The sequence below is a fragment of the Lathyrus oleraceus genome, chromosome 5, assembly GCF_024323335.1.
Source record: "Lathyrus oleraceus cultivar Zhongwan6 chromosome 5, CAAS_Psat_ZW6_1.0, whole genome shotgun sequence".
In the NCBI taxonomy this organism is placed as follows: Eukaryota; Viridiplantae; Streptophyta; class Magnoliopsida; order Fabales; family Fabaceae; genus Lathyrus; species Lathyrus oleraceus.
The window spans coordinates 539,689,460-539,713,967 of record NC_066583.1 but is presented as its reverse complement, the minus strand read 5'-3'; the positions used below and the strand labels follow the sequence as shown (position 1 = coordinate 539,713,967).

Sequence of the window (24,508 nt, the reverse complement as noted above, 5' to 3'; positions counted from 1 at the left end):
TGGTTGACCAATCTATAAAGTACCCAACAGGAATACTGGAAGATGTTCCTTTGAGAATAGGCCAACTATATATTGCCACTAACTTTGTGGTGATGGACATTAATGAAGCCTCTCATATCCCGATCCTCTTAGGTAGACCTTTCTTAGCTACTGTTAGTGCTATTATATATGTAAAGAGAGGGAAGCTTGCCTTAGAGGTTGGAGATGAAAATATCAGGGTTATCTTGTCCTAATTTCTGAAAGATCCCTCCATGACTGATTCCTACTATTTTGTTGATATAATAGATGAATGCCTTAAGGATTTATCGTCAGAGCCACCTTCAGCTGAAGAGTTGGATGCGCCTCTGACAAAATAAATAAAGGATAACGAGGCTGAGATTTATCAAGACATATTGGATGCAAGTCCAAATGATCAAAATGTGTGTCTCGCCCTTATTCTTACTCCAATGCCAGAACTAGAGCATCCAAAGATAAAGCTCAAGATACTTACCAAAAACCTCAAATATGAGTTTCTAGGTAATGAATTTAACCACTCAATCATAGTGAATTCCGATCTAGGAAGAGACAAAACCGAAAAAATACTTGATGTATGGAAAAGATATCTCGAAGTGATAGGATACATTATTGATGATCTCAAGGGAATCAGTCCCTCTGTGTGTATGAACAAGATTTTACTTGAAGAGGATTCCAAACCCTCAAGAGAGCACTAGAGGAGACTGAACCCCAATATTAGTGAAGTAGTAAATAAATAAGTATTGAAGCTTCTTGATGTTGGCATCATCAACCCTATTTTAGATAGTAGGTGGGTTAGTCTGGTACACGTGGTACCGAAGAAAAGAGGAATGACTGTGGGGAAGAACGACAAAGGAAACTCTATTTCCACATGTATAGTGACGGGATGGAGAATGTGTATCATGTATAGAAAGTTGAATAAGGCTACCAGAAAGGATCAATTCCCTCTCTCGTTTATATATTAGATGCTTGAAGGCTTTGCTAAGCACTCACACTTCTGCTACCTTGACGGTTACTTGAGATTCTTTCAAATCATAATTCACCTGTGACCAAGAAAATAATACAATCACATGCCCCTATGGTAATTTTTCCTACCGGAGAATGCCATTTGGGTTGTGTAATGCACATGCCACGTTCCAAAGATGCATGATGACGATCTTTGCAGACTTCTTAGAAAATATCATGGAAGTCTTCATGGATAATTTTTTCGTATGTGGGTGGAGTTTTAAGGATTGTATATCTAATTTAAAGAGAGTACTCGAGAGGTGTGTTTTATGATGTATGAACTTTCTTCTTGTTTTGACTTGTAGGTTGGGATGTTTGTTTCAATAAAGAGGACAAAGCTAAAGTTAGAGTTGCAAACTTGTAGATAGGGATGTTAAGTTTGATGCTCCAACTTTAGCTTAATCCTTATTTCATTATGGACACGCCATTATGGGACATGTATGGTACATTTATGAAGCATTATATGACTTGATATGTTGTATTTATTATTTAGGGTTTATTGTTGATAAATGTTGTTGTTAATGTTTATTTAAAAGACGTGTTTATTATATATTATGTGGTTTGATTGTTTTTCTAATCCTTTACCGGATATATAAATTTTCAAATTGTATTAGAAAATTATGATATGATAAATAAAGTTATATTAGAAAACAAGTACACATTCAATTCTTAACATGAATTGTTCACACCTTTAACTGCATGTTATTCTTTGACGGTTAGGACTTGGTTTAATGATTGTAGGTCTTCAACTACCTCTCTCTCCACCTCTAATATTGTTTGAAAAATAGATAATATTTTCTAAAAAGTACAAGAGGTGAAGGCAGGGGAGGTCGAAGAACTACAATCACTAAATCAAGTTCTAACTATTAAAGAGAAAAATATGGATAATAAGTTGAAGATCTCTTCTCAAGCATTGAACGTGAACTTGTTTTTCTAATATAACTTAATTTGTCATATTATAATGTTCTAGTGTAGATTGAAAGGTTATATGTTTAGTGAGCATTGGCGAAATAAGCATTCCATATAATTTATAATAAACTCGGGTCTATATATCACAATGGTTGTTTAGCACAACCGCTGTTAAATATGTTGCATTAAAGGATATCACAACAGTTGTTTAAAGTAACCGTTGTAGTAGGTAGAATGCTACGTAGATACAATCACGGTCGCACGTCTGTGATGGAAAGCATCATACATACAATCACACGTTACCTCACAATGGTTGGTCAAGCGTGGTGGTGTCTATTTTCCAATCATTGTGATAAGTGTTTTTCGTAGTAGTATGGCCATGATGGTTTAAATCAACTTCCTGAGTTAGTGAAACAAGAACCATGTGTGATATCAATTCAAGTCACGTGGAAAGTGAAATCTCAAACTATTTTAAAAAACTTGAAAAATTGAGATTTCTTGTGTGTGATTTGAATCACTCACAATCCATGACTCGAATCAAGCAAAACAGAGGCAAAACATTAAAATTTTGGCATCTATGATTCAAATCACATATTACACTTTATTCGAATCATGCAACTCTATGATTTGAATCATAGTTTGTGCATGGCTCGAATCATAAACTTCCTGGTAGCCACTAACATGTATGATTCAAATCAGACTTAACACATTATTCGAATGATGAACCTATATGACTCAAATCACAGTCAAATAATAGGGAAATTGGTTAATTTTTTATGAGATCTTATTTCACACTAGTTGCTCATTTGACTTAGATCATGAAATGCACTTAACTTAAATCTAATAAACTTTTTCCAACCATTTTTGCACTTAATCTGAAGCACGTATAAAATCATTTTGTCATCATTTTTGTATGTAATGAATCTCATAATCGACATTGAGATTTTCTATGAAACCAACACCCTCTCACTTTTGAAAGTTAAAAAACTCTTTCAATCGAAATTCTTTCATCTTTAACTTCAGTTTGATTTCAGATATTGATCATGAGAGATTTGTAATAGATTGAAAGAGACGTTGTATTGAAACTAATCGTTCTTGAATATTTGGTTTATATTTTCAGGTAGCTTGCAAGATTGAGGTTTTTGTCATTGGTGCTGAAAAACTCCAGTGAAAAGAAGGAGGTTCTTCTCTCCAGATTGCCTTGGTAGTTACGGTGTGGAAGGCTACGAACAAGGGAATTTTCTTCTCAAATATTAGGATAATTCATCACTCAAGAAATCAATAGGATCAAGGGCTGATTGCTACATATGAAGGCATATAGTAGATTGGTCATATTGGAAGATTTACGAAGCGTTAATCGAGAAACAATTACACATAAGAGTTTGCCATTATGTTGTTTATAAGTCAAGATCCCGATATGAGATTTTATTTTTCTCAACATTATTGTGGATTGGTGATTGTATGAACTCTTTCAATATTTGTCAAAATAAAAAAGAATAACACAGGTTTCAATGGAACACCATTGAAGAGTGCACGTAGACAAAGCGAGGATGAACGTCGAAGCACTATAAATCATGGTGTACTCTCTCTCTCTCTCTCCCTTACTCTTGCATTTAATTTTCATTGGATTTTGCATGCTTAGGATTTCAATTCTAAAGTAGTTTATCGTTTATTCAATCGGTAGCAATTTATTATGTAAGGTTAGGTTTTGTTATTGGTGCCTAATCGTGCTGAATTGGTGATTATATTTTGAGAAACAATTAAGGTTAGAATTCATTGATATTGAATCGTTGTATAAACACATCTCATGGAATATACAACTGAATCAATTAAATACCTTTGCGTATCATCATAAAACCATCAATTGGTATTTATAGATTGATTAAGCATTAATGTGATCTAGTTTCAATAAAAGTATAATTTTCATATTTTCGTTTCAAACCTTCTACACGCACTTTTGAAAATCCTCTGATATTCTGTTTTTGAAAAAGCCATTGAATATTTTAATAAGGGTCTATTCACCCCCCTCTAGACTGTTTTTTTTACTTCCATATTTTCACCAAACAATTGGGACCAAGAGCTGGACTTTTGATTGTGTCTAATCGACATCTAAAAGTTATAAATATGGAGGACGATGACGATCCTATGAGAGTGTACAATATATCACCTATTTTCAAATCCAAAAATTATACTTATTGGAAAGCGAACATGTACGTACATTTACTATCATTTGACAAAAACATATGGTGTGCCGTCACCGAAGAACCATTTATCCCTACACGTGATAATGATGTTATTAAACATGCTAAGGATTGGATGGATGCTGAGACCAAAAATGCTTCATATGATTTAAAAGCGAGGAACATGCTTATCTTAACATTAAGTGCGAAGGTATTCTACTCAATTTCACATCATATGAGTGCTAAGTGTATGTGGGATGCTCTCCAAACTCTCTATGAGGGAATGAATGACATTAAGGATTCTAAAATCAATATGTTTACAAAGGTGTTTTAACTATTTCGTATAGAACCCAGAGAATCTGTGGATTCCATGCAAACTAGATTCCTCCACTTAATCAACAAACTAAGCAACTTGGATAAAACCTTTTATAACAAAGATAGTACTAATAAAATATTGAGATCTATGTGCAAGCAGTGGCAGCCAAAGGTTACCGCTATAAAATAATTTGATGATCTTAGTACTTTGGATATTACAAAACTTTTTGGAAAGTTAGCTGAGCATGAGAGTGAACTGAAATGACTCGCTGATAGCTAAGTAAAGTAAAAAAAATAGATTTCAAAAATGCTCCATAATCGATTAGAACAAAATCTTAATGATGGGTAATGGCTAGATATAATTTATTTCCTTTTTTAACTTGGTAATCGATTGTAATGAAGGTAACCAATCGATTGGAATATGTTGTCAATCGATTGGAAAGCCATAAAATGATTTTAAAACAATTTCCTTTTTGAGCCAACCTCTAGCCTATAAATAGAGATCATTTCCTTCATTTCAAATCATCCAGAACCGTGTTTCATACTTCTCACTCTCTCTATCTCTTTCTATATATACTTTTCTTTTACTTTCTCTCAATAATATTTTAGCCAAAGTGCTTTTTCGAGAAAGTTATTTTGTGAGTGAGGATAAGTTATACTTTTGGAAGGTAGATTTGTAAGTTCACCAAGGAAGTTCTTGTTTATACATTGGTTAGACCTTTTATCATATTAGGGATTGTTTGGGTTAGAAGCTAAACTCACAAAAAGCATTGGTTTATGGATTGTGTGACCAAACCCTTCTTTAGGTTCAAAGGCTCAGCCCGTGATAAAAGCTTTCGTAGGTTCTTTGTTAGCGCGTGATGAAGCCAAGGTTTAAGGTTAAAGCTTAGCCTGATATTAAAGTTTGATAAGGTTCGAGATTAGCCAGATGTTAAAATCTCTCTAGTTATTGGTTAGCCCATAACAACACCAATATTTAAGGTTCATGAGCTTAGCTCGATGTTAAAAGCTCGCAAAGTTTGTTTATAAGCTTGAAGACTAACCACTCCAAGATTCTCGTGGAAAGGAGGCTAACCACTTTGATCCTCCATTTTGAATGAAGACTTACCGCTTCACTCAACCGCCTATTGTTTCTTTATTTTTCCTTGTATAAAGAGGGTTCATGAGTGTAACCTACTAAAAGCTCTAAACTTTATTGGATACTCTCAAAATCAAATTTTGGGGTCATGACTAAGTCATTTCTTGATTGGACCTATATAACTCTTGGTGTTCCTCTCTTACCTTAACTCTTTACATTTTCGTAATTTATACTCTACATATTTATTTTCCACTTCTTAATATTAAAACCATTATTAAAATATTTTTAACTCTAATGTTAAAACAAATTTTTTTTCAATACCATGTTTTTTAGAACCACACAATTCACCCCCTTTTGTGTGGGAAGAAACCTGTCCAACATAACTAGCATCAAATATCACTACAATAATGGATCATTGCCTTACACTTCCCCCATTGACTTGAGAAACAACTAGCTAGGAACTCGTCCTTAGTTTAATGTCTTTTGCCCCCCACCTCTACCGCCAATGTGAGTCTGGCGACATTCACTTCATATTCAGCTTGATTATTGATGGCGGAGAATTCAAAGTGTAAAGTAAATACGACACAAGACAAATTTTATTTTCTAGAATTAATCCAATATTGTTTCCTCGATTGTTATATAATCCATTTGTAGATATCGTCTAATTATGGGCTAGATTGGGTGGGTCAGGACTTATTTTTGTTAGGAAATCTATGAACAATTGGGCCTTCAATGCTTTCTTTGTTACAAAAGAAACATTTAAATCAGATACTTGGATGGACCATTTTGTTAGCCTTCCTGCTAAGTATGATAGGCAAAGTACCTGTTTCTAAGGCCAGTCAGTCCAAACTATTATAGAGTGTGCTAGAAAATACCTTCAGAGCTTCCTTAATGTAGCCATCAATGTTAGGGATGCATTTTCTATCTTTTTATAGTGTGTTTTTGGTCCAACAAGGCCTTAGAAATAAAATATATTGGATTCTGGTTGGAATCCGGCTCCCTGATTAGATAAACGTGTTAGAACAAGATTTGGTTCTGCATCTATACCTTGAGTTTTTATGATAATAATGTTGTATTTGTGTGAGAACAATTTTGGCACTTAATGGTTTGTTATTGTGTAGCTTTGGCAGTCAGTCCTGATTCTGAGTGTATGACGCATAACGTCATCGGTTTCTGAATATTATGTTCCAGATTCCGCTTCTGTGCTGATCATGAGAAGTTTTGAAAGATGTCAAGTTGCTACTGTAATGTTCTTTTTTCTTCTATGTTGATTCACTCCTGAGAAGTTTCTGAAGAGACATTATGTTGTTGTTATAACATTCTCTGTGTTTTTGCTTCTGGATGTGAGTCTAATCATCAAGCTTCTGAAGAATGGAAAGCTTCTGAAGTTTTATTACTTAGCTAAAGATTCTGAAGATCTCAAGTCAGACTGCTGACGTTGTCAAGGTTCTGAGTTAAGATTCTGAAGTTTCTGAATCCAGTTGTGTGTTTCTTCTCTTCATGTTTCATTAACTTTCATTAGAAGCCAATAAATTTTAAGATAAGATCAAAATGGATACATGATCAAATAGTACATGATACAAATCAAATATTCCTTCCACTACCTGATATCGTTGGAAAATGACAGTATTATACATCACACTTATCACTGAAATTATGGGCGAAGGACTGTACTATGTATCACTCCTTTCACCAATCCAATAGTGGGAAACCTCTCTATTTGGTATCCTCATTTGACCTCCAAAAATCTCTTTTTCATTATATATATAGAGGACTTGGAGACTTGAAGAAAACACAACTGCAAAAAAATTTATAAGATTGTTTTCTACGTGAAAAAGATCTAGACTTTTTTCATACTTTTCTTTAAGTGTTTGTTTTTCATTTGTGTAAAAATATGCCTGTGTAAAAGCATCTTATAAACACAAAACCTTTGATTTAAACTTGTTATTTGTGATTCCTTAAGGAAACTAGGGTACAGTCGGATCCTTGAGAAGACAAAGAAGGTTATTCTTTGTGAATATTGTAATCAGTTGATTATAGTGGATTAAGTCCTTGTGTATAAGGAAAAATCACCTTGGCGGGTGGATTGGAGTAACTTTTAGTTTCAAGCGAACCAGGATAAAAAATACTTGTGTTTTTATCTCTTTGTTTCTTAGTATTTGTGTGGTTTTCTTAAGGTGGTAAAAATCTTTTGTTTTTAAAACCCAATTCGAACCCTCATTTCTTGTGTTTTCACACCTTTAAAGCGCTAACAGCTTCTTTGGACACCACCAGGTAGAGATAAAGGACTTCACTTAGGATTAGTCAATTAAGCATAAGGCATAGCTAATTCTATTTTTCATGACATAAAGACTGTTTCACATTTCGGCATCCACTTGAATCAAGATTCCTTCCTTAACAATCTGTAGAAAGGTAGTGCATGTTAGGCAGATTTTGAGGTAAACATGCTCAAAGTGGTGAGTATCTCATTCAACTTCATAACCTCATTATTTGAGGTTGGAGCCTTTATTTGGATAAACACTTCACATTTGTAAGGGTTGGATTCTATATCTCTTTCTGTAAGGTAAAACTTTATATTTCTCTAGATTGAGCTTCATGTTATATTGTCAAATAGTCTTAAATACCCGACTGAGATGTTGGTCATGTGACTCTTTTTGGTTGGAATTCACAATCATGTCGTCCATATACACTTTTAACGTCTCTCCTATCTCTTCTTGAAAGACCTTGTTCATCATTCTTTGGTAGGTCGCGCTCCCGTTCTTAAATCCAAAGGGTGTCACATTGTATTTGTAATTTGCTTGCTTAGTCATGAATGATGTATTTCCTTTATCAGATCCAAACACAAGTATTTGGTTGTTGCTGGAATGAGAATTCATGAATGACAATGATTTGTATCTGATTGAACTCTCTACAAATTTTCTAGATTTGGCAGCAAATAAATATCCTTAGGGTATGTACAATTGAGATCGATATAATTGACACACATCATCCGCTTCGCATACGTCTTTTTGACTAACACAATATTGGAGAGCCATTCATTATATTTTACTTTAGAGATCCATTTATTATATTTTACTTTGTTTTTAATAAGCCTTGAACCGTGTTGGGCATAGTTTCAGCTTTTTCTAGGGATTTTTACCCTCTTCTTTTTTGAGATACATATTTGTCATTAGGATCAACGTTCAATTGATGGTATGCCGAATTCAGGTGTATGTCGGGCATCTCATGAGGGGAGATCGCAAAGATATATGTGTTTTGTTTGAGACGTTCAATTAATGTGCTCTTCACCCTGGATGGGAGTCTGACCCATATCTCCATTGATAGGGCAGGATTGTCATCAAGTTGAACGACCTCAAAATCTCCATATGGGACCAGCCTCAATGCCTTGACCTGGGTTCTGACAAATGGACCATGTAACACCCTGTATTAAATTAATTTATTTGATTGAATTTAGTTTCATTTTTTAAAATTATTTAAATTAATTTATATTTTGTATTGGGATAATTGGATAATATATATGTTTTGGAGAGTATTGGAGAGAGTTAAGGGAATGGTAGAAATTAATTATATTTATTTTAACTAATTTAAGTCGAGTGGAATAACTAAATTAAGGTAGTTGTAGAAAAACAAGAGAAATAGTAGAATTAGGTGGAAAAGTAAATTATTATAAATTAAAATAAAAGAAATTGGAGTTAGTAAGAGGAGTAAGGGACAAATAAGGAATATATGAGTAAGTTAAGGGTAATAAAAGAATAACCTAATTAGGGGAATTAGATTTTGGTTTAAATAGAAAAGTGAGAGTTGGAACCTTTTGATAGTATGTATTATTTTGGAACAAGAGAAAAGAGGCAAGGGAGAAAACCTAGGGTTTGGGAAGAAATACCATTGTTGAAGAGCTTAGAATTTACTTTGCTGGAAATCCAAGGTAAGAGGGGATTACTCTTTTATGAGTGTATATTATATGAAGGGTAGAAAGGGATCCTCACCCTCTTCTAGGTTTTTATTTTGATTTCACCATTATTAATGTGTTCATTTGTTCTTGATGAAATTTGTGCAAATTGTGTACCAAATTGTTATGATTCATGATTTAATTTTTGCATTATAACATGTTTAATTGTTATTTGAGATTGTTATATTTTGTTAAATTCATGATATCATGTGTTTGGATGTTATAATATGAATTGGTTTGATGTATGAGGGTAAATATGTTGAAAACTATAAATTTTGGGATTTTGGTTGATGTCAATTGATTGACAACCTGTGTTAATCGATTACACGCGTGAAAAATTAGAAAACTTTGAAAAGAAGAACTATGTCAATCAATTAATTCATTTAATCATATGATTGTTCTTAGCCAAAATGTAAAAAATAAGAAAGGCAGAATGTAATGAGGAATAATGCCAATTGATTGCCCCCATATGTCAATAGATTGATGCTAGTCAAATTTTGAAAAATTACTGAGCTAAACCCTATTATTTTATTCGACTGTTTTTGCTATAACTTTAGCTCCGTAAATCTAAATGAAGTGCGGTTCGAAGTGTTGAAAATATAATGCATATGGATATCCCATATTGATGTGTTAAGAGACTAGATGAGTACTGGAATTTACGAATATGAATTGTTTTTACTTGTTACGTGAAATTTGACGGTAACGAACTGACGATTAATCATTGTAATCGAATGAATTCATAATGAATCAATGTTAATATGAGTTAACGAAATTTTGTGTTATGTTGAGGTTTATTTAATGTGTGGATGGATATATGATGTGAAGTGCAAGTATAATTATGTGAGTTGTTATTACTTTCTGATGATCATTTAGATGTGTAGTTCGGAGCGAGAACTACCGTTGATGTGTTTAATACATGATTGCTTACAACCATATGTGGGGCTATGATTTTAATTGTGTTATTATAATGAATGGTTGTTTACAGTCAAATGTGGGTCTGTAATTGTGGTTTTGTTGTTGTATTTTCATTATTATGTGACATACATCATAGAGGGGGCTTGGAGCTCAGAGAGAGGGGTCAGGGTTCAGATGTTGGGTTTTTGTTCATATGAAGAACCATTGTTGAGTTAGTACTACATGCATATAAAATCTAGGTGTTGTCACATTGAATACGAGATGGCATTTATGAATTGGTGATTATTCTGTGAATGCATTACATGTTAATGATTGTTGTTGTTGTTATTGTTATTGTTGTTGTTGTTTAGGCTACCCTTCATGATCTTTTGCATTACTAACACATTTGAGCATATTCTCACCCATTTCCTTTATGTTGTCCACCATGGACATCTTGTAGATAATCTTGAGTAGATTTTTGTTGGTATGAGTGGAAGATAACTTTTTGAAGTTTACCTTCATTTATTTACCATTTATCATTTTTAGTCAATTAAATGCTCTAATATGTAACATCGAGAATGAGACGTCATTACTATGTTTTGAGTTAATGTTGACTTATGTTGTTTAAAGTCTAATACTTTATTTGTAAAAACTTATTTTGAAGTTATTATTGTAACGCCCAAATTTCATTTAAATTATTTTTCGTAATTTATTTATGTGATAGTTGTGGTTGTGTTGTGTTGATTGGTGTTTTGATGTGTTGTGTTACCCTTGGTGTGGGGTAGTTGCCTTAGAAGTATATAAATTAAGGTATTGGGGAGTGTGTGAGTAAATGTGTAGAAAGAGTGGTGTGCTGAGTAAAACTAATTAATTATATTAGTTGTTATTTAGTTAATTAGTTAATATTAGATGAATATTAATTTAATTAGAAAGGGTTATTAATATTTATATTAAATAATAAAGAGTGTTATTATTTGTTATTATTTTATTTAGTGCGATTAGTAATGATAATAAGAATTATAATAAAAATAGAAAAGGGGATAGTGAGATAGAAACACAGAGAACGTAACATTTGGGAGAAAAGAAACCGAGAAAGGGAGAAGAATAGGCTAGGGCTCAAGAGGAGAATTCAACATTGTTGAAGGGCAAATAATCAATTGCTAGGAACTCTAAGGAAGAGTGAGCTTCTGATTATCTAAGGGTTAACATGATGATGGTGGGTAGATTATGCCATGTAGGTTTTGTGCTTTTCTTCTCTAAATTCATGATCAAGGTGAATATTTGGTAATTGTTGAATTATGTGGTAAGATGATGTTGTGACTGATGTTGAAATGATGAATCGTTGCTATAGTTGTTGTTGGAATCATACAATTGATTGGATTGTATGATGTCAATATTGTTTGATTGATGTTGTTTTGGGTCAGAGTCGAAAGTGGGTTATGAATGTTTTCGGTATAAATAAGTTGGGATTTTGAATATTGGAAAAGTGCTTTTATGTGTTAAAATATAGTACAAACGATTTTTAAGAAAAGTGGGGTTTTGGGATATATACTTTTGTGATTTCATTTTGAAAAAGCTGTAGAAAAATGCTTCTACAACAGTGTAATCGATTATCATAATTGGAGGAACTGGTTACACTGCTTAAAAATCACGTTTTTGGGTAAAAATTAGGGCGTGTAACCGATTACCGGTTTTTTAGTAACTGGTTACACTATAAAACAGAAGCTATACATGGGATGGACAAATGGCGTGTAACCGGTTACCATTTTTTAGGTAACCAATTACCGTGTGTGTGGTAGGGCGGGTTACGCTATAAGGTGTAGTGTAACCGATTACTGATTTTGGGGTAACCGATTACATTGGGAGAATTTTCTTAAAAACTTCAAAAATACATAACTTTTGTTCTGAGTGTCCGATTCAAGTGTCATTCGAAAAGTTGGAAATCTGAGAGTGTGTACTTTCATTTAAAATTGATTTCAATACCTGAAAATGAATATTTTTCTATGTTATGGTGTTGAAATGAATTATAATGTTTATGTGGTGGTGTGACATGACCTTAAATGCATTGTTGTTGCTTGTTATGTTATATGTGGATGTTATTGAGCCGTATAACATGTGTTTGATGCATGATGGCCAGTATTGGCGGTGTAAATTGACTATGGTGGTGGGTAATTATGCATGTTGTTGTTGCATGTATAATATGTTGCATGCATTCATGTTGTTAGACAAATGGTCCGTTGTTGGTGAGCCTCAAATCACATTGTGTGGATTGGGTCGGTAGCTGATTTTTGAGGTGATGGAATCAGTGAGATGTTATCAGAAGTGATGGTAATGAATTGGTGGCTTTGATCCTATGAGGTGAGGGTAGAAGCGGTGAACTTGAGTGTTCGCGTATTGGTACCACATGCATTGAGTCGAATTGTTGAGTCTCATTGCATTGTACATTGGTTGGTTTTGTTATTATGTTGGATGGTTGATTACATTGTTATTATATCGGATGATTGTTATGTTGCTATTATGTGTGGATAGTTGTTATTTGGATTATGTTGAATTGTGTTGTTGAATGGGTGATGTGCATGTGATAATTTGATGATTGTTTATTATCATGCTTTCCTTTATAAAATTATGACATCTCACCCCTTATGTTTGAATGTTGCCTCTACGTGGGTAACATGCAGATAATCCATAGTAGGAGCTCAAATGTGAATGGAAGATGAAGTCTTCCATTTATGTTTATGTCGGTGTCTGCTCTGATGTGTAACACTGGGGAATTGGGAATGCTATGAATTTCGTTATGTTTTAACATTCATGATAATGATATGTTATGTTGATGTTGGATATGTTGAGTTAACTGTTTACTATTGTTGTTCCGCTGCTATTTAATAAAAGTTAACATTCACACATGTGGTCATTATTACTATTTTTATAAATGTCAAGTGTTACATGTCTTTACGATTGAGCAGGTTGTTTGTATATTTTAGTGTAGCATCCTAAATTGCATGTTGAATTATTTTACTCTGATAAATGTTTTAAATTTATGCGGGGGAAAATTAGGGTGTTACATAGTGGTATCAGAGCAGGCTGGTTTGTTCGACCAAGTTGTTGATCGATGTGGTATGATAGTTGAATACTGTCGATATTGTCTCTTTAACCATTATTGTTGTTGGTGGTGTGAAACAGAAAATGGCTGAAAGAGACGAAACTGCTATTGTTGCTGCTTTACATGTTGTTGCTCAGGCCATGCATAATCAGCCTAATGCTAGTGGGAACAATGAGTTTCAACATTTAGGGAAGTTCTAGAGGAACAATACGCCTACTTTCAAGGGTAGGTACGATACCGATGGAACGTAGACTTGGCTCAGCGAGATTGAGATGATTTTCAGAGTGATGCATTTCTCTTAAGTACCAAAGGTGCGGTTCGGCATGTATTTGTTAGCCGAGCAAGCTGATGACTGGTGGATTAACACTCGTCATGTGTTGGGTGCTACAACTGAAGTTGTAACTTGGGTTGTGTTCCGCAAGGAATTTCTGAGAAAGTACTTTCTGGAGGATGTTCTTGAGAAGAAAGAGATTGAGTTTCTGGTGCTGAAGTGGGGTAACTTGTCGGTTACTGAGTATGCTGCCAGATTTGTGGAACTTTCTAAGCTTTACCCTCATTACAGTGAGGCGATTGATGAGTTCTCAAAATGTATCAAATTCGAGAATGGTTTGCATTCTGAAATTAAGCATGTGATTGGATACCAACAGATCAGGAGGTTTCTAGAGTTGGTTAATAGTTGTAGAATTTATAAGGATGATAGTAAGGCTTGGTCGGATCACTACAAGGGGTTGAGCGATATAAGAGGAAAGCAAAATCTGAACATTGGGAAGCCATATAATGCTCCAGTATATAAAGGTAAACAAAGAGTTATTGATGGTAAGAGGCCAAGTGGGGGAGGTGTTCTTACTCCTCTTAAGTGCTATAGGTGCGAGATTTGGGACATCGTGTTAGTGAATGCAAGAGTGATGTGAAGAGGTGTTACAAGTGTGGGAAGTCAGTACATCTGGTTGTTGATTTCAAAGAGAAGGCGGTGACTTGCCACAACTATGGTGAACCAGGCCATATCAACACTCATTATGTGAAGCCTAAGCAAGCTTCAACTGAAGGAAAAGTGTTCGCTATGACTGGGACTCGGGCTTCCAATGATGACAGGTTGATCAGAGGTATATGTTATATTAATAATACGCCTTTGATTTCTATTATCGATACTAGTGTTACTCATTCTTTTATTGATGCCGACTGTGTGAAAAGGCTATGCCTTGTTGTGTCTTCTATGAGTGGATAAATGGTTATCGAAACTCCTGCTAAGGGTTCGGTGACTACTACTTCAGTTTGTTTGAATTGTCCTCTGATAATCTTTGATAAAGGTTTTGGCATTGATCTTATTTTCTTGCCATTGGAGAATCTCGATGTTATCTTGGGGATGAACTGGTTGGAGTTCAATCATGTTCATATCAATTGTTATAACAAGTCGGTGCGGTTTCTTACTCTTGGTGAGGAGGAAGAAGTTGATTTCTTGTCTACTAGAGAGTTGAATGAGCTTTTGGAAGAGGAAGCTCGGGTGTTTGTGTTATTCACGGCGTTATCTGCTATGAGCCAGATGGCGATTGATGAATTACAGGTAGTGCAGGATTTTCTAAAGGTGTTTCTAGATGACATTTCAGATGTACCACCCGAGAGAGAGGTAGAGTTTTCTATTGATCATATCCCTGGTACCAGACCTGTTTCTATGGCACCATACAGGATGTCTGCATCGGAGTTAGAAGAGTTGAATAAATAATTAGAAGATCTACTAGAGAAGAGATTTGTGAGACCAAGTGTGTGGCCTTGTAGAGCTCCGATGTTGTTGGTAAAGAAGAAAGACGGTAGCATGAGGTTGTGTGTGGATTACCAAAATTTGAATAAAGTGACAATTAAGAACAAGTATCCACTTCCGAGAATAGATGACTTAATGGATCAGTTGGTGGGTGCACGTGTGTTTAGCAAAATTGATTTGAGGTCAGGTTACCACTAGATCAGAGTGAAGGATGAAGACGTATAGAAGATGATGTTTAGAACTCGATATGGCCACTATGAGTATTTGGTAATGTCGTTAAGTGTTTCTAATGCACCCAGAGTATTTATGGAGTACATAAACCGTATCTTTCATACTTACTTGGACCGTTTTGTTGTGGTATTTATTGATGACATTCTGGTATATTCTAAATCAGAAGAAGAAGATGCTGAGCATTTGCGAGTTGTATAACAAGTGTTGAAGAGAAGAAGCTTTATGCTAAATTGTCGAAATGTGAATTCTAGTTGAAAGAGGTTAGCTTTCTTGGTCATGTTATTTCAAGTTGTGGTATTGTTGTGGATCGAAACAAGGTAGATGCAGTTCTACAATGGAAGGCTCAGAAGTCGGTGACCGATTATAAGCTTTTTGGGCTTGGCTGGTTATTACCGCATGTTTATTGAATACTTTTCCAAGTTGGAACTTCGCTAACTCAGTTGACCTGCAAAGGTAAACTGTTTGTATGGGACGTCCATTGTGAGAACAGTTTCATAGAGCTGAAGAAAAGGTTGATTACAACTTCGATTTTGATTTTACCTAAACCGAATGAAGCGTTTGTGGTGTATTACGATGCATTGTTGATGGGTTTAGGTGGTGTGCTAATGCAAGATGGAAAGTTTATAGCTTATGCTTCATGATAGTTGAGGATTCATGAGAGAAATTATCCTACTCGTGATTTGGAGTTGGTTGCGGTGATGTTCGTGTTAAAAATTTGGAGGCATCATCTCTATGGTTCTAGATTTGAAGTGATTAGTTATCATAAGAGTTTTAAATACTTGTTTGATAAGAGGTAATTAAATATGAGACATCACAGATGGTTAGAATTCTTAAAGGATTGTTATTTTGGCCTAAATTATCATCCCGGTAAGGCGAATGTTGTGGCTGATGTTTTAAGTCAGAAGTCTTTGCATATGTTTGCTATGACGGTTAGAGAGTTGGAATTGATTGAACCGTTCAGAGACATGATTTTGGTCTGTAAGCTAACACTGCAAAGTGTGATATTGGATATACTGAAGATCAACAATGATTTTCTTAATATCATTAAAGAGAGTCGGAAGTTGGATGTGAAGTTGGTGGACTTAATGTTTGGAAGTGATCAGACTGAAAGTAATGATGTCAAAGTGGATGGATAAGGTGTGTTGAGGTTCAGAGACATAATTTGCATTTATGACAAATTTGAGTTGAAGAAGATGATTTTGGAAGAAAGTCATCGAAGTAGCTTGAGTATTCATCCAGGAGCTACTAAGATGTATCAGGATCTGAAGAAGATCTTTTGGTGGTCTGAAATGAAGCGAGATGTGGCTCAGTTTGTTTATGCTTATTTAACTTGTCAGAAGTCAAAGGTTGAACATCAGAAACCTGCAGGGTTGATGCAACCGTTGGATATTCCAAAATGGAAATGGGATAGCATTTCTATGGATTTTATGACAGGGTTGCTGAATACTCTGAGAGGGCATGATGCCATTTGGGTCATTGTTGATAGACTGACGAAGTCAGACCATTTTATTCTGATTAACATCAGTTTTTCTATGCAGAAGTTGGCAGAGATATATATCCGTGTGATTGTGATGCTTTATGGAGTTCTGTTGAGTATTGTGTCGGATAGAGATCTGAGATTCACTTCCATATTTTGGGAGAGTTTGAAGGAAGCTTTGGGTTCAAAGTTGAGGTTGAGTTCAGCTTATCATCCGTAGACCGATGGTCAGATAGAGAAGACCATTCATCCATTAGAAGGCTTGTTGAGAGCTTGCGTTCTTGAGCAAGGAGGTGCTTGGGATAGTCATTTTCTATTGATTGAGTTCACGTATAATAACAGTTTCTATTCTAGTATTGGAATGGCACCTTTTGAAGCCTTGTATGGTCAAAGTTGCATGACACCTTTGTGTTGGCATGAATTTGGTGAGAGTGTAGTGCTTTGACCTGAGATTGTCCAACAGACTACTAAGAAGGTAAACTCGATTCAGGAGAAGATGAAAGCTTCACAGAGTAGTAAGAAAAGCTACCATGATAAGAGGAGAAAGGATCTTGAATTTCAAGAGGGAGACCATGCATTCTTGAAAGTCACTCTGGTAACTGGTGTAGGATGTGCTTTGAAGTCGAGGAAGCTTACTCCTCAGTTTATTGGTCCGTATCAGATACCCGAGCGAGTTGGACATGTTGCTTATAGAGTTGCATTGTCACTGAATTTGTCAAATATACACGATGTGTTCCATGTTTCATAGCTTCAGAAGTATGTTTCGGATTCGTCGCATGTGATTTTGATGGATGATGTTCAGCTAAGGGATAACATTATAATTGAGACTCTGCCTATAAGGATTGATGGTCCAGAAATGAAATGGTTGAGAGACAAACAGATTGCTCTCGTGAAGATAGTGTAGGGAGGTGTTGCCAGAGAAAATGTTAATACCTCAGGATTGGCATTAATTTTGTAAAACAAATAATGTAATCATCTCTGTTGTTTTAATATGTTGGGTTGAAGAAGTTCAACATCTGGACCAACATGTCATGTACGATGTCAAGACATCATGCCTGTGACATCGTACATGTGTAGAAAACTGAATTAATTAATTTAGTATATATTCTGGGATTAGTGAGGATATTTGGTGAATATCCTAACTCCCATGTGGAGGTCTTAAAGACTCAATCAGAAAATATATAGGCTCCAAATATGGAGATATATATGGAGAGATTTTAGGAACTAAAAGATTGAAGACCTTATTTGTAGCAGAAATTTTCTGCTGGCTTTGTAACAGCAAAGAAGAAGTTTGCTGCGATTTCTGAAGGCCCAAATCCAGTTGGGTGATTAGGTTATAAATAGCATATTGTAACCTAGTTTTTGTAAGCCTCTTAGAATGAAAAATTAGGGGTGTGTGTGAGGTAAACCTCCCAACCTGTGGGAAGGTTACCATGTGTTTCTCAGTGTTCAAAGCTGAGAGTATTTGTAACTCAAAGCCTGTAGGTAAGAGTTGTTTGTTCTTGAATGAAGCTGTGAAGCAAGTTCAAGTTGTTTAACATTACATTGTACTTGTAGTGATAGGAATGGAAACTGGAGGTTTCTATCTAGGAGTTCCTAGGTATAGATTGCATTGGGTAGGGATTAAGTGAAGAGTTGTAAACGGGGGAGTTTAACTCTGAATTAATACTGCTGATAGTGGATCTTCTTCCTGGCTTGGTATGCCCCCAGAGTAGGTGATGTTGCACCGAACTGGGTTAACAATTTCCAGTGTTTGTTTACCTTCTGCATGTTATAATCCTGTCTGCCATAACTCAGCTTGGATTTCAGTCTGCTTATCAAGATAATAACAGACCTGATACATAGCCTTCTGTTTGAATGTCAATCAGAATGTTTTGACATTCATCATTAACAACATATACTGAATAATAGGCAGGTTGGTTTTTCTGCTTCAGTTCAGTATTTATTTCAGTCTGGTTATCAAGAGGATAACAGACCTGGGCAAAGGATCATTGTGAAATTGTCAAACTGGATGTCTTGACAGTTAGTCATGTATGCTGATACTGAAGTAGAGACTGGTTAGTCTATTGCAGTACAGCAAATTTAGCACAGTCGGTTTTCAGGGACATAACTGAATCAGCATGAGGTTTATGTTCTGGTTGTCAAACTGAATGTTGTAACATTCGTTCCTGACAGCATGTGCTGAATTGTAGGATGATTAGTTTTTCTGTTTCAGTAATTTTCTCAGGCTAAAATCCAGGAAACTAACAACTGAACTACATGTAATGAACCTAACAAATAGCCTATTTGTTAGCACCCTAATAAGTGGAAATTAGATTAACTTGTTCAACCTTTATTTTAGGAAATACAAGTACAAGGCCAGCAAACTGGATTAATGTAACAGATGATGTCCAAATCACTATTGAGACATCTTGCTGATAACTGTGTAGGAAAGTAACAGAAGTTAGAGCTATGGTTGATCTCTGCTGAGTCTTTCTACCAGATGCACAGAACTAGGTGTTCCTCCATTCTAGGGTGATATAGAAGCAGATGTCGTGACATCTGTGAACATGTGTATATTAGTACAGGGTTGAATTTGTATAATTGTCTTGCTGTATTAGTTACAATGTTGGATCAGATGTCATGACTTGGAGTAGAACATCTGAATTCTGACTACGCCAGAATTTCAAATGGTATCAGAGCAGGCATCCTGTTCTGTTTCTGGATGAGATCCATGGGTGATACTTTATGGTATCTTGCAAGGAGTTATGTTAGAACTGATGTTGGAACATGTGGAAGGTTCTATGGTTTCCCTGAATGGTCCCTTGAAGTAGGTGGATGGACTATTCATAACGGGAACTGTGTGTACCTGTCTCCGGAGGTTGGCAATTGGCCTTTGTGTAGGACAGTTGTACTAGTATTGAATCATATTCAAACTTGGTATATTCTTGGAGGCTGATCTGGTGAAGTGTGTGTTCATAGGTTGAGTTGTATTATGAATTCCGCTGCATAATACCTGGCAAAACTCAAACTCTGATGTAGTTTCCCCTCATATGGATGAAAGGCTGCTGTATTCAAGATTTCATCATAATGTACTAAGGATGTCAAAGATACTTGAGTCTCCTCAAGTCCACTCATCATGGTAAGAATCACCTGATCACTGATTCTTTTACTCACTTGGGTAGTGCATATGAAGACCTTGAAGACTTTCAAGGAGGGTTTGTTCCAAGCAGGTGGAACTAATGTTCTATGTGATGTTAGAACATGTTGTTCAACAAGTATGCACCTACTGGTTGAAGAGCAAATGGTTTTAGGCATCAAACAAAGAGATACTTTTATTTGGAACCTACTCCTGACCTGGAAGAGGAGACATCTGTGTGTGCTAAGTTGACAAGGGTAGGGTCAACTGTGTGTGTGCTTAAGAAGGTCACTTTTAGAAGTCTGATCTCTAGAAGTGGAGCTGGTTGAGATGTGACATTGTGCAATTTCCTGCCGATTGTCTTATTCCTGTAGATTGATCAGGGTTGGATAGTTGTGCCCTAAAGTACTATGTTGTGTTGGAAGACAAGTCTCCTGGATGTTAGAAGTCAATGATGGGGTAACCTGATTGCTATTTCTTCTAAGAGGTGTGGGACCATGAATATTGTTATTCAAACACCATGCTCTGAAGTGGCAGTTCTTTCAAGAAGTGAGAAGATGAAGATTCAGAGGTTGGTTGAGGTAGTATGCTCTGGAAATGCATATCTACTATTGACTGGTGATGCTTTCTTCACTAGTACGTATGGTCAGCTGGAGTCTGATTGGTGTGATTGGAGTATGTAGAGGTATAACTCATAGAGTTAGTTGCCTCTGGTAGGGATAGTGTATGTCATGTTGAGACATTTTTGTACAATGCATGGATATTGGTGTGGAGTTTGCATGATTGTTAATTTGAGGGGGAGTTTTGGTTAACCTCCTCACGTTTGGTCAGCCTAAGGTCTGGTTGGCTGTTGACCTGTGTGACATGGGTTCTGGTTGTTATGTGATACATTTGCAAGGAAGGATTCATCTCTCTCATTCCTAAGGGTGAATCTAATCTGGAAAGATTCTCAAAACTATTGAGGTGCTTGCAAGCAGAAGATGTTGACACAAGAAGAGTATTTTCAAAGTATTCTTATGGTGGAAGTATCTGAAAGGATAATTGGGAAAGGATTTAAGATCAATGTCTACTTGTGCCAAGTACAAGTATTTAATTGATTATCCTTGGAGCTCCAGATAACTGATGTTCTTAAAGATGTTGGAACATCTCATCTTCAAGATCCTGTGCAGAATCACAGGAAGGATAGTACATTGGTTTATGATCTATCTCTTTGGTGGCAGCAAGAGCATATGATCTCTGAAAAGGTTTCCTGGCAAGAAACATGTTCAGCCTAGGTGTGTACAAGAAGAAGAAGACATCATAGTGGTTACTTGGATCAGTTTATTTCTGATCTAGGTAAGGAAGTGCATTGGCTAATGCACACTGTGGAGTTAAGAACAAGTGGCAACATTCTTGACATCATGGAAACAGCCTTACCTTAGGAAGTGGAATCCTTGGTATAGCTGAAGGGTTAGTCTCTAACTGGTCCTTCTGAAGACTCATGCATTAGAGTGTCTGATGTCTTTGGAGAAGAAGCAGGAATTCATCAAGGTGTGAGCTTGGATGACTTAACTGCAAACCTGCAGAATGGAGGTTGTTTACTCAAACTTGGTTCCACAATCAAGTCTATGAGAGCATTGAACTCTTGTTTTGTGTAAGGAGGAAGTTATTTCAAGTGGCAAAAGAAGGAGCTGAATTCAACAACTGAATGTTAAAAAACAATGTTGTGACATTTGGTTCAACATCAGAATCTTAGTGGTGAAGTGGCACATCAACTTAAGATAGAAGGGTCTATAGAGTTGTAGATTGGGTACTTCAAGAAGGATCGTTCTCATTGCAGTTCTTTGGAGTTGCTGGATGGAGAAGATGTTACATGTTCATGTCTTAGAGAATCTAAGTTTCGTTTAACATGTAGCTTGAAGTTCAAGTCTCACTTGGAGAGGTCAAAAAGTGGCATTTGGCTTTTTCATATGAGGATTCATGAAGGAGGCAATCAACCAGTGACAGTTGGTCTATCTCAGAAGTGAGTTCGAAGAATCAAGATGATCAACATATGGCAACTAATTATTCTTGAGGAAAGTCTGAAACAAATTACTTTTGAGCAGAAAAGTAGTAAGTTGAAGACAAAAGGAGGTGTTTTCTATTCATCTCTTGGAACTTGTGGTAGGAGTTCTGAGCTATCTATGGAAGATTATCTCTTGCAATGGGACAAGAGTGTATACATCCCAAGTTCTATCTGGGCTCTTGTAGATCAAGCCAATAACTCAGTGTTATCTGAAGATTATCAGATGGAGTTATGTTATGAAGGGTGTCCTAACTCATGATAGAACATTGTGTAATGTGAGCTTCTGTTCTGGCTAGAAGAGAGATTGACACAGAGTATGGATGTGCTCAGCCAAGAGGGTTGAACAGAGGGTGTGCTCTTGAAGACATGAAGATGCGTCTTGTGTTTTCCATTCATCAAGTGGTCGGGGTTCTTCTTGAATCAGGAAGTTTGTAAAGGTCCAACTTTGGGGTGTTGGATATGTTCATATGTGATCTCCATGTTTCAGGAGGAGAGTTGGTTGTTCATGACAGGGGGAGTTCTGTCGTTGCGCTGCAAGTAATCATCAAGCTTGTGGTCTATGTGTTCTCAGATAACTGGGTATGGCACCTTGTTAGTTATAAGGAAGATGTGGTGGATGTCAAGGCTGAGTGAGCAGAAGAATGTCCGATCGGATGTCATGACATTGCCTTGGACAATGTTGTTATTTCCTTCTGAATATTAAAGTCATGAGGAAATATGGATGTGGTGTGTCTAATTATGATAAATTAGATTAAGCCTGATTGTTACAGTTGTGTGGTACAGGGGGAGTAACCATCTACTGGTGTTTGTGATTTTGGCTTTGGTGGTGCCAAATGTCAAGTTTCTACTGGAGGTACGAAAGTGGTCTTAGGAAATGTTGATAGGAAGAATACTTGAAGAATGCAGGCAAAAGCCACGTTGAATGTTAAGACATCGCGTGTAACGTGTCTGACTACATATATGGAATAGTCTCCATGCACTGGAACTGTTGTTTTGGAAAAGAAACAGTCAAGAGCTATAAAAGGTATTCAAAGATAGTCTGAGATTTTATTGGTGATTCTCTGACTGTTTCTCAGCAAATATTAATGAATCTTGACCAAGCATTTATTCCTACCGTTAATTCCTAAGCACGTGCTGGACTATTTAAAGGATGTAACAGCACTCCTCTTCTCACAAGAGAAACATTCCATTCCCTCTAAACCATGGGGTATGTTAAGGTTTGGGCAAACTGTGCCTGGATCTGGTTTTGTGAAGGGTTCATTTAGAAATGTTTAGCTAAAAAGGGGGAGAGAAATATTATCCTGAGAATATACCAGAAGCAAGCAAGCAAGCAAAATGTGGTAGCAAGCAGAAGTTGGCTTCAGGCACTAAAGTCACTAACTGTGTATACCTCTTGTGTCTTGTGATCTGAGTTAAGAGGACAGTTGTGTCTTGTGATCTGAGTTACATTATTTATGTACTCAGCATTACATATTCTTCAGGAAGCTCTACCGTTGAGGGGAAGGGTTCTGATGCAACTGATTCTTGTACCTCTACTTCCTCATGTACACCAACTTTGGTGTTTGTGGTGGTGGAGATAATGACAGAGGCTTATTTGTTTTAGCTAAAATTTGCCAAAGGGGGAGATTGTTAATACCTCAGGATTGGCATTAATTTTGTAAAACAAATAATGTAATCATCTATGTTGTTTTAATATGTTGGGTTGAAGAAGTTCAACATCTGGACCAACATGTCATGTACGATGTCACGACATCATGCCTGTGGCATCGTACATGTGTAGAAAACTGAATTAATTAATTCAGTATATATTCTGGGATTAGTGAGGATATTTGGTGAATATCCTAACTCCCATGTGGAGGTCTTAAAGACTCAATCAGAATATATATAGGCTCAAAATATGGAGATATATATGGAGAGGTTTTAGGAACTAAAAGATTGAAGACCTTATTTGTAGCAGAAATTTTCTGCTGGCTTTGTAACAGCAAAGAAGAAGTTTGCTGCGATTTCTGAAGGCCCAAATCCAGTTGGGTGATTAGGTTATAAATAGCATATTGTAACCTAGTTTTTGTAAGCCTCTTAGAATGAAAAATTAGGGGTGTGTGTGAGGTAAACCTCCCAACCTGTAGGAAGGTTACCATGTGTTTCTCAGTGTTCAAAGCTGAGAGTATTTGTAACTCAAAGCCTGTAGGTAAGAGTTGTTTGTTCTTGAATGAAGCCGTGAAGCAAGTTCAAGTTGTTTAACATTACATTGTACTTGTAGTGATAGGAATGGAAACTGGAGGTTTCTATCTAGGAGTTCCTAGGTATAGATTGCATTGGGTAGGGATTAAGTGAAGAGTTGTAAACGGGGGAGTTTAACTCTGAATTAATACTGCTGATAGTGGATCTTCTTCCTGGCTTGGTATGCCCCCAGAGTAGGTGATGTTGCACCGAACTGGGT

General features: G+C 36.1%; 2 protein-coding genes across 2 annotated transcripts; both read left to right on the top strand.

Annotated features, from left to right (window-relative positions):
• Positions 1-13,765: 13,765 nt before the first annotated feature.
• On the top strand, positions 13,766-14,353 carry LOC127081943 (uncharacterized). Its single transcript, XM_051022169.1, has one exon. The coding sequence runs from the start codon at positions 13,766-13,768 to the stop codon at positions 14,351-14,353; it is 588 nt and encodes a 195-aa protein (XP_050878126.1).
• Positions 14,354-14,667: 314 nt separating this feature from the next.
• LOC127081941 (uncharacterized) lies at positions 14,668-15,162 on the top strand. The gene has a single exon (XM_051022168.1). The coding sequence runs from the start codon at positions 14,668-14,670 to the stop codon at positions 15,160-15,162; it is 495 nt and encodes a 164-aa protein (XP_050878125.1).
• Positions 15,163-24,508: the final 9,346 nt, after the last annotated feature.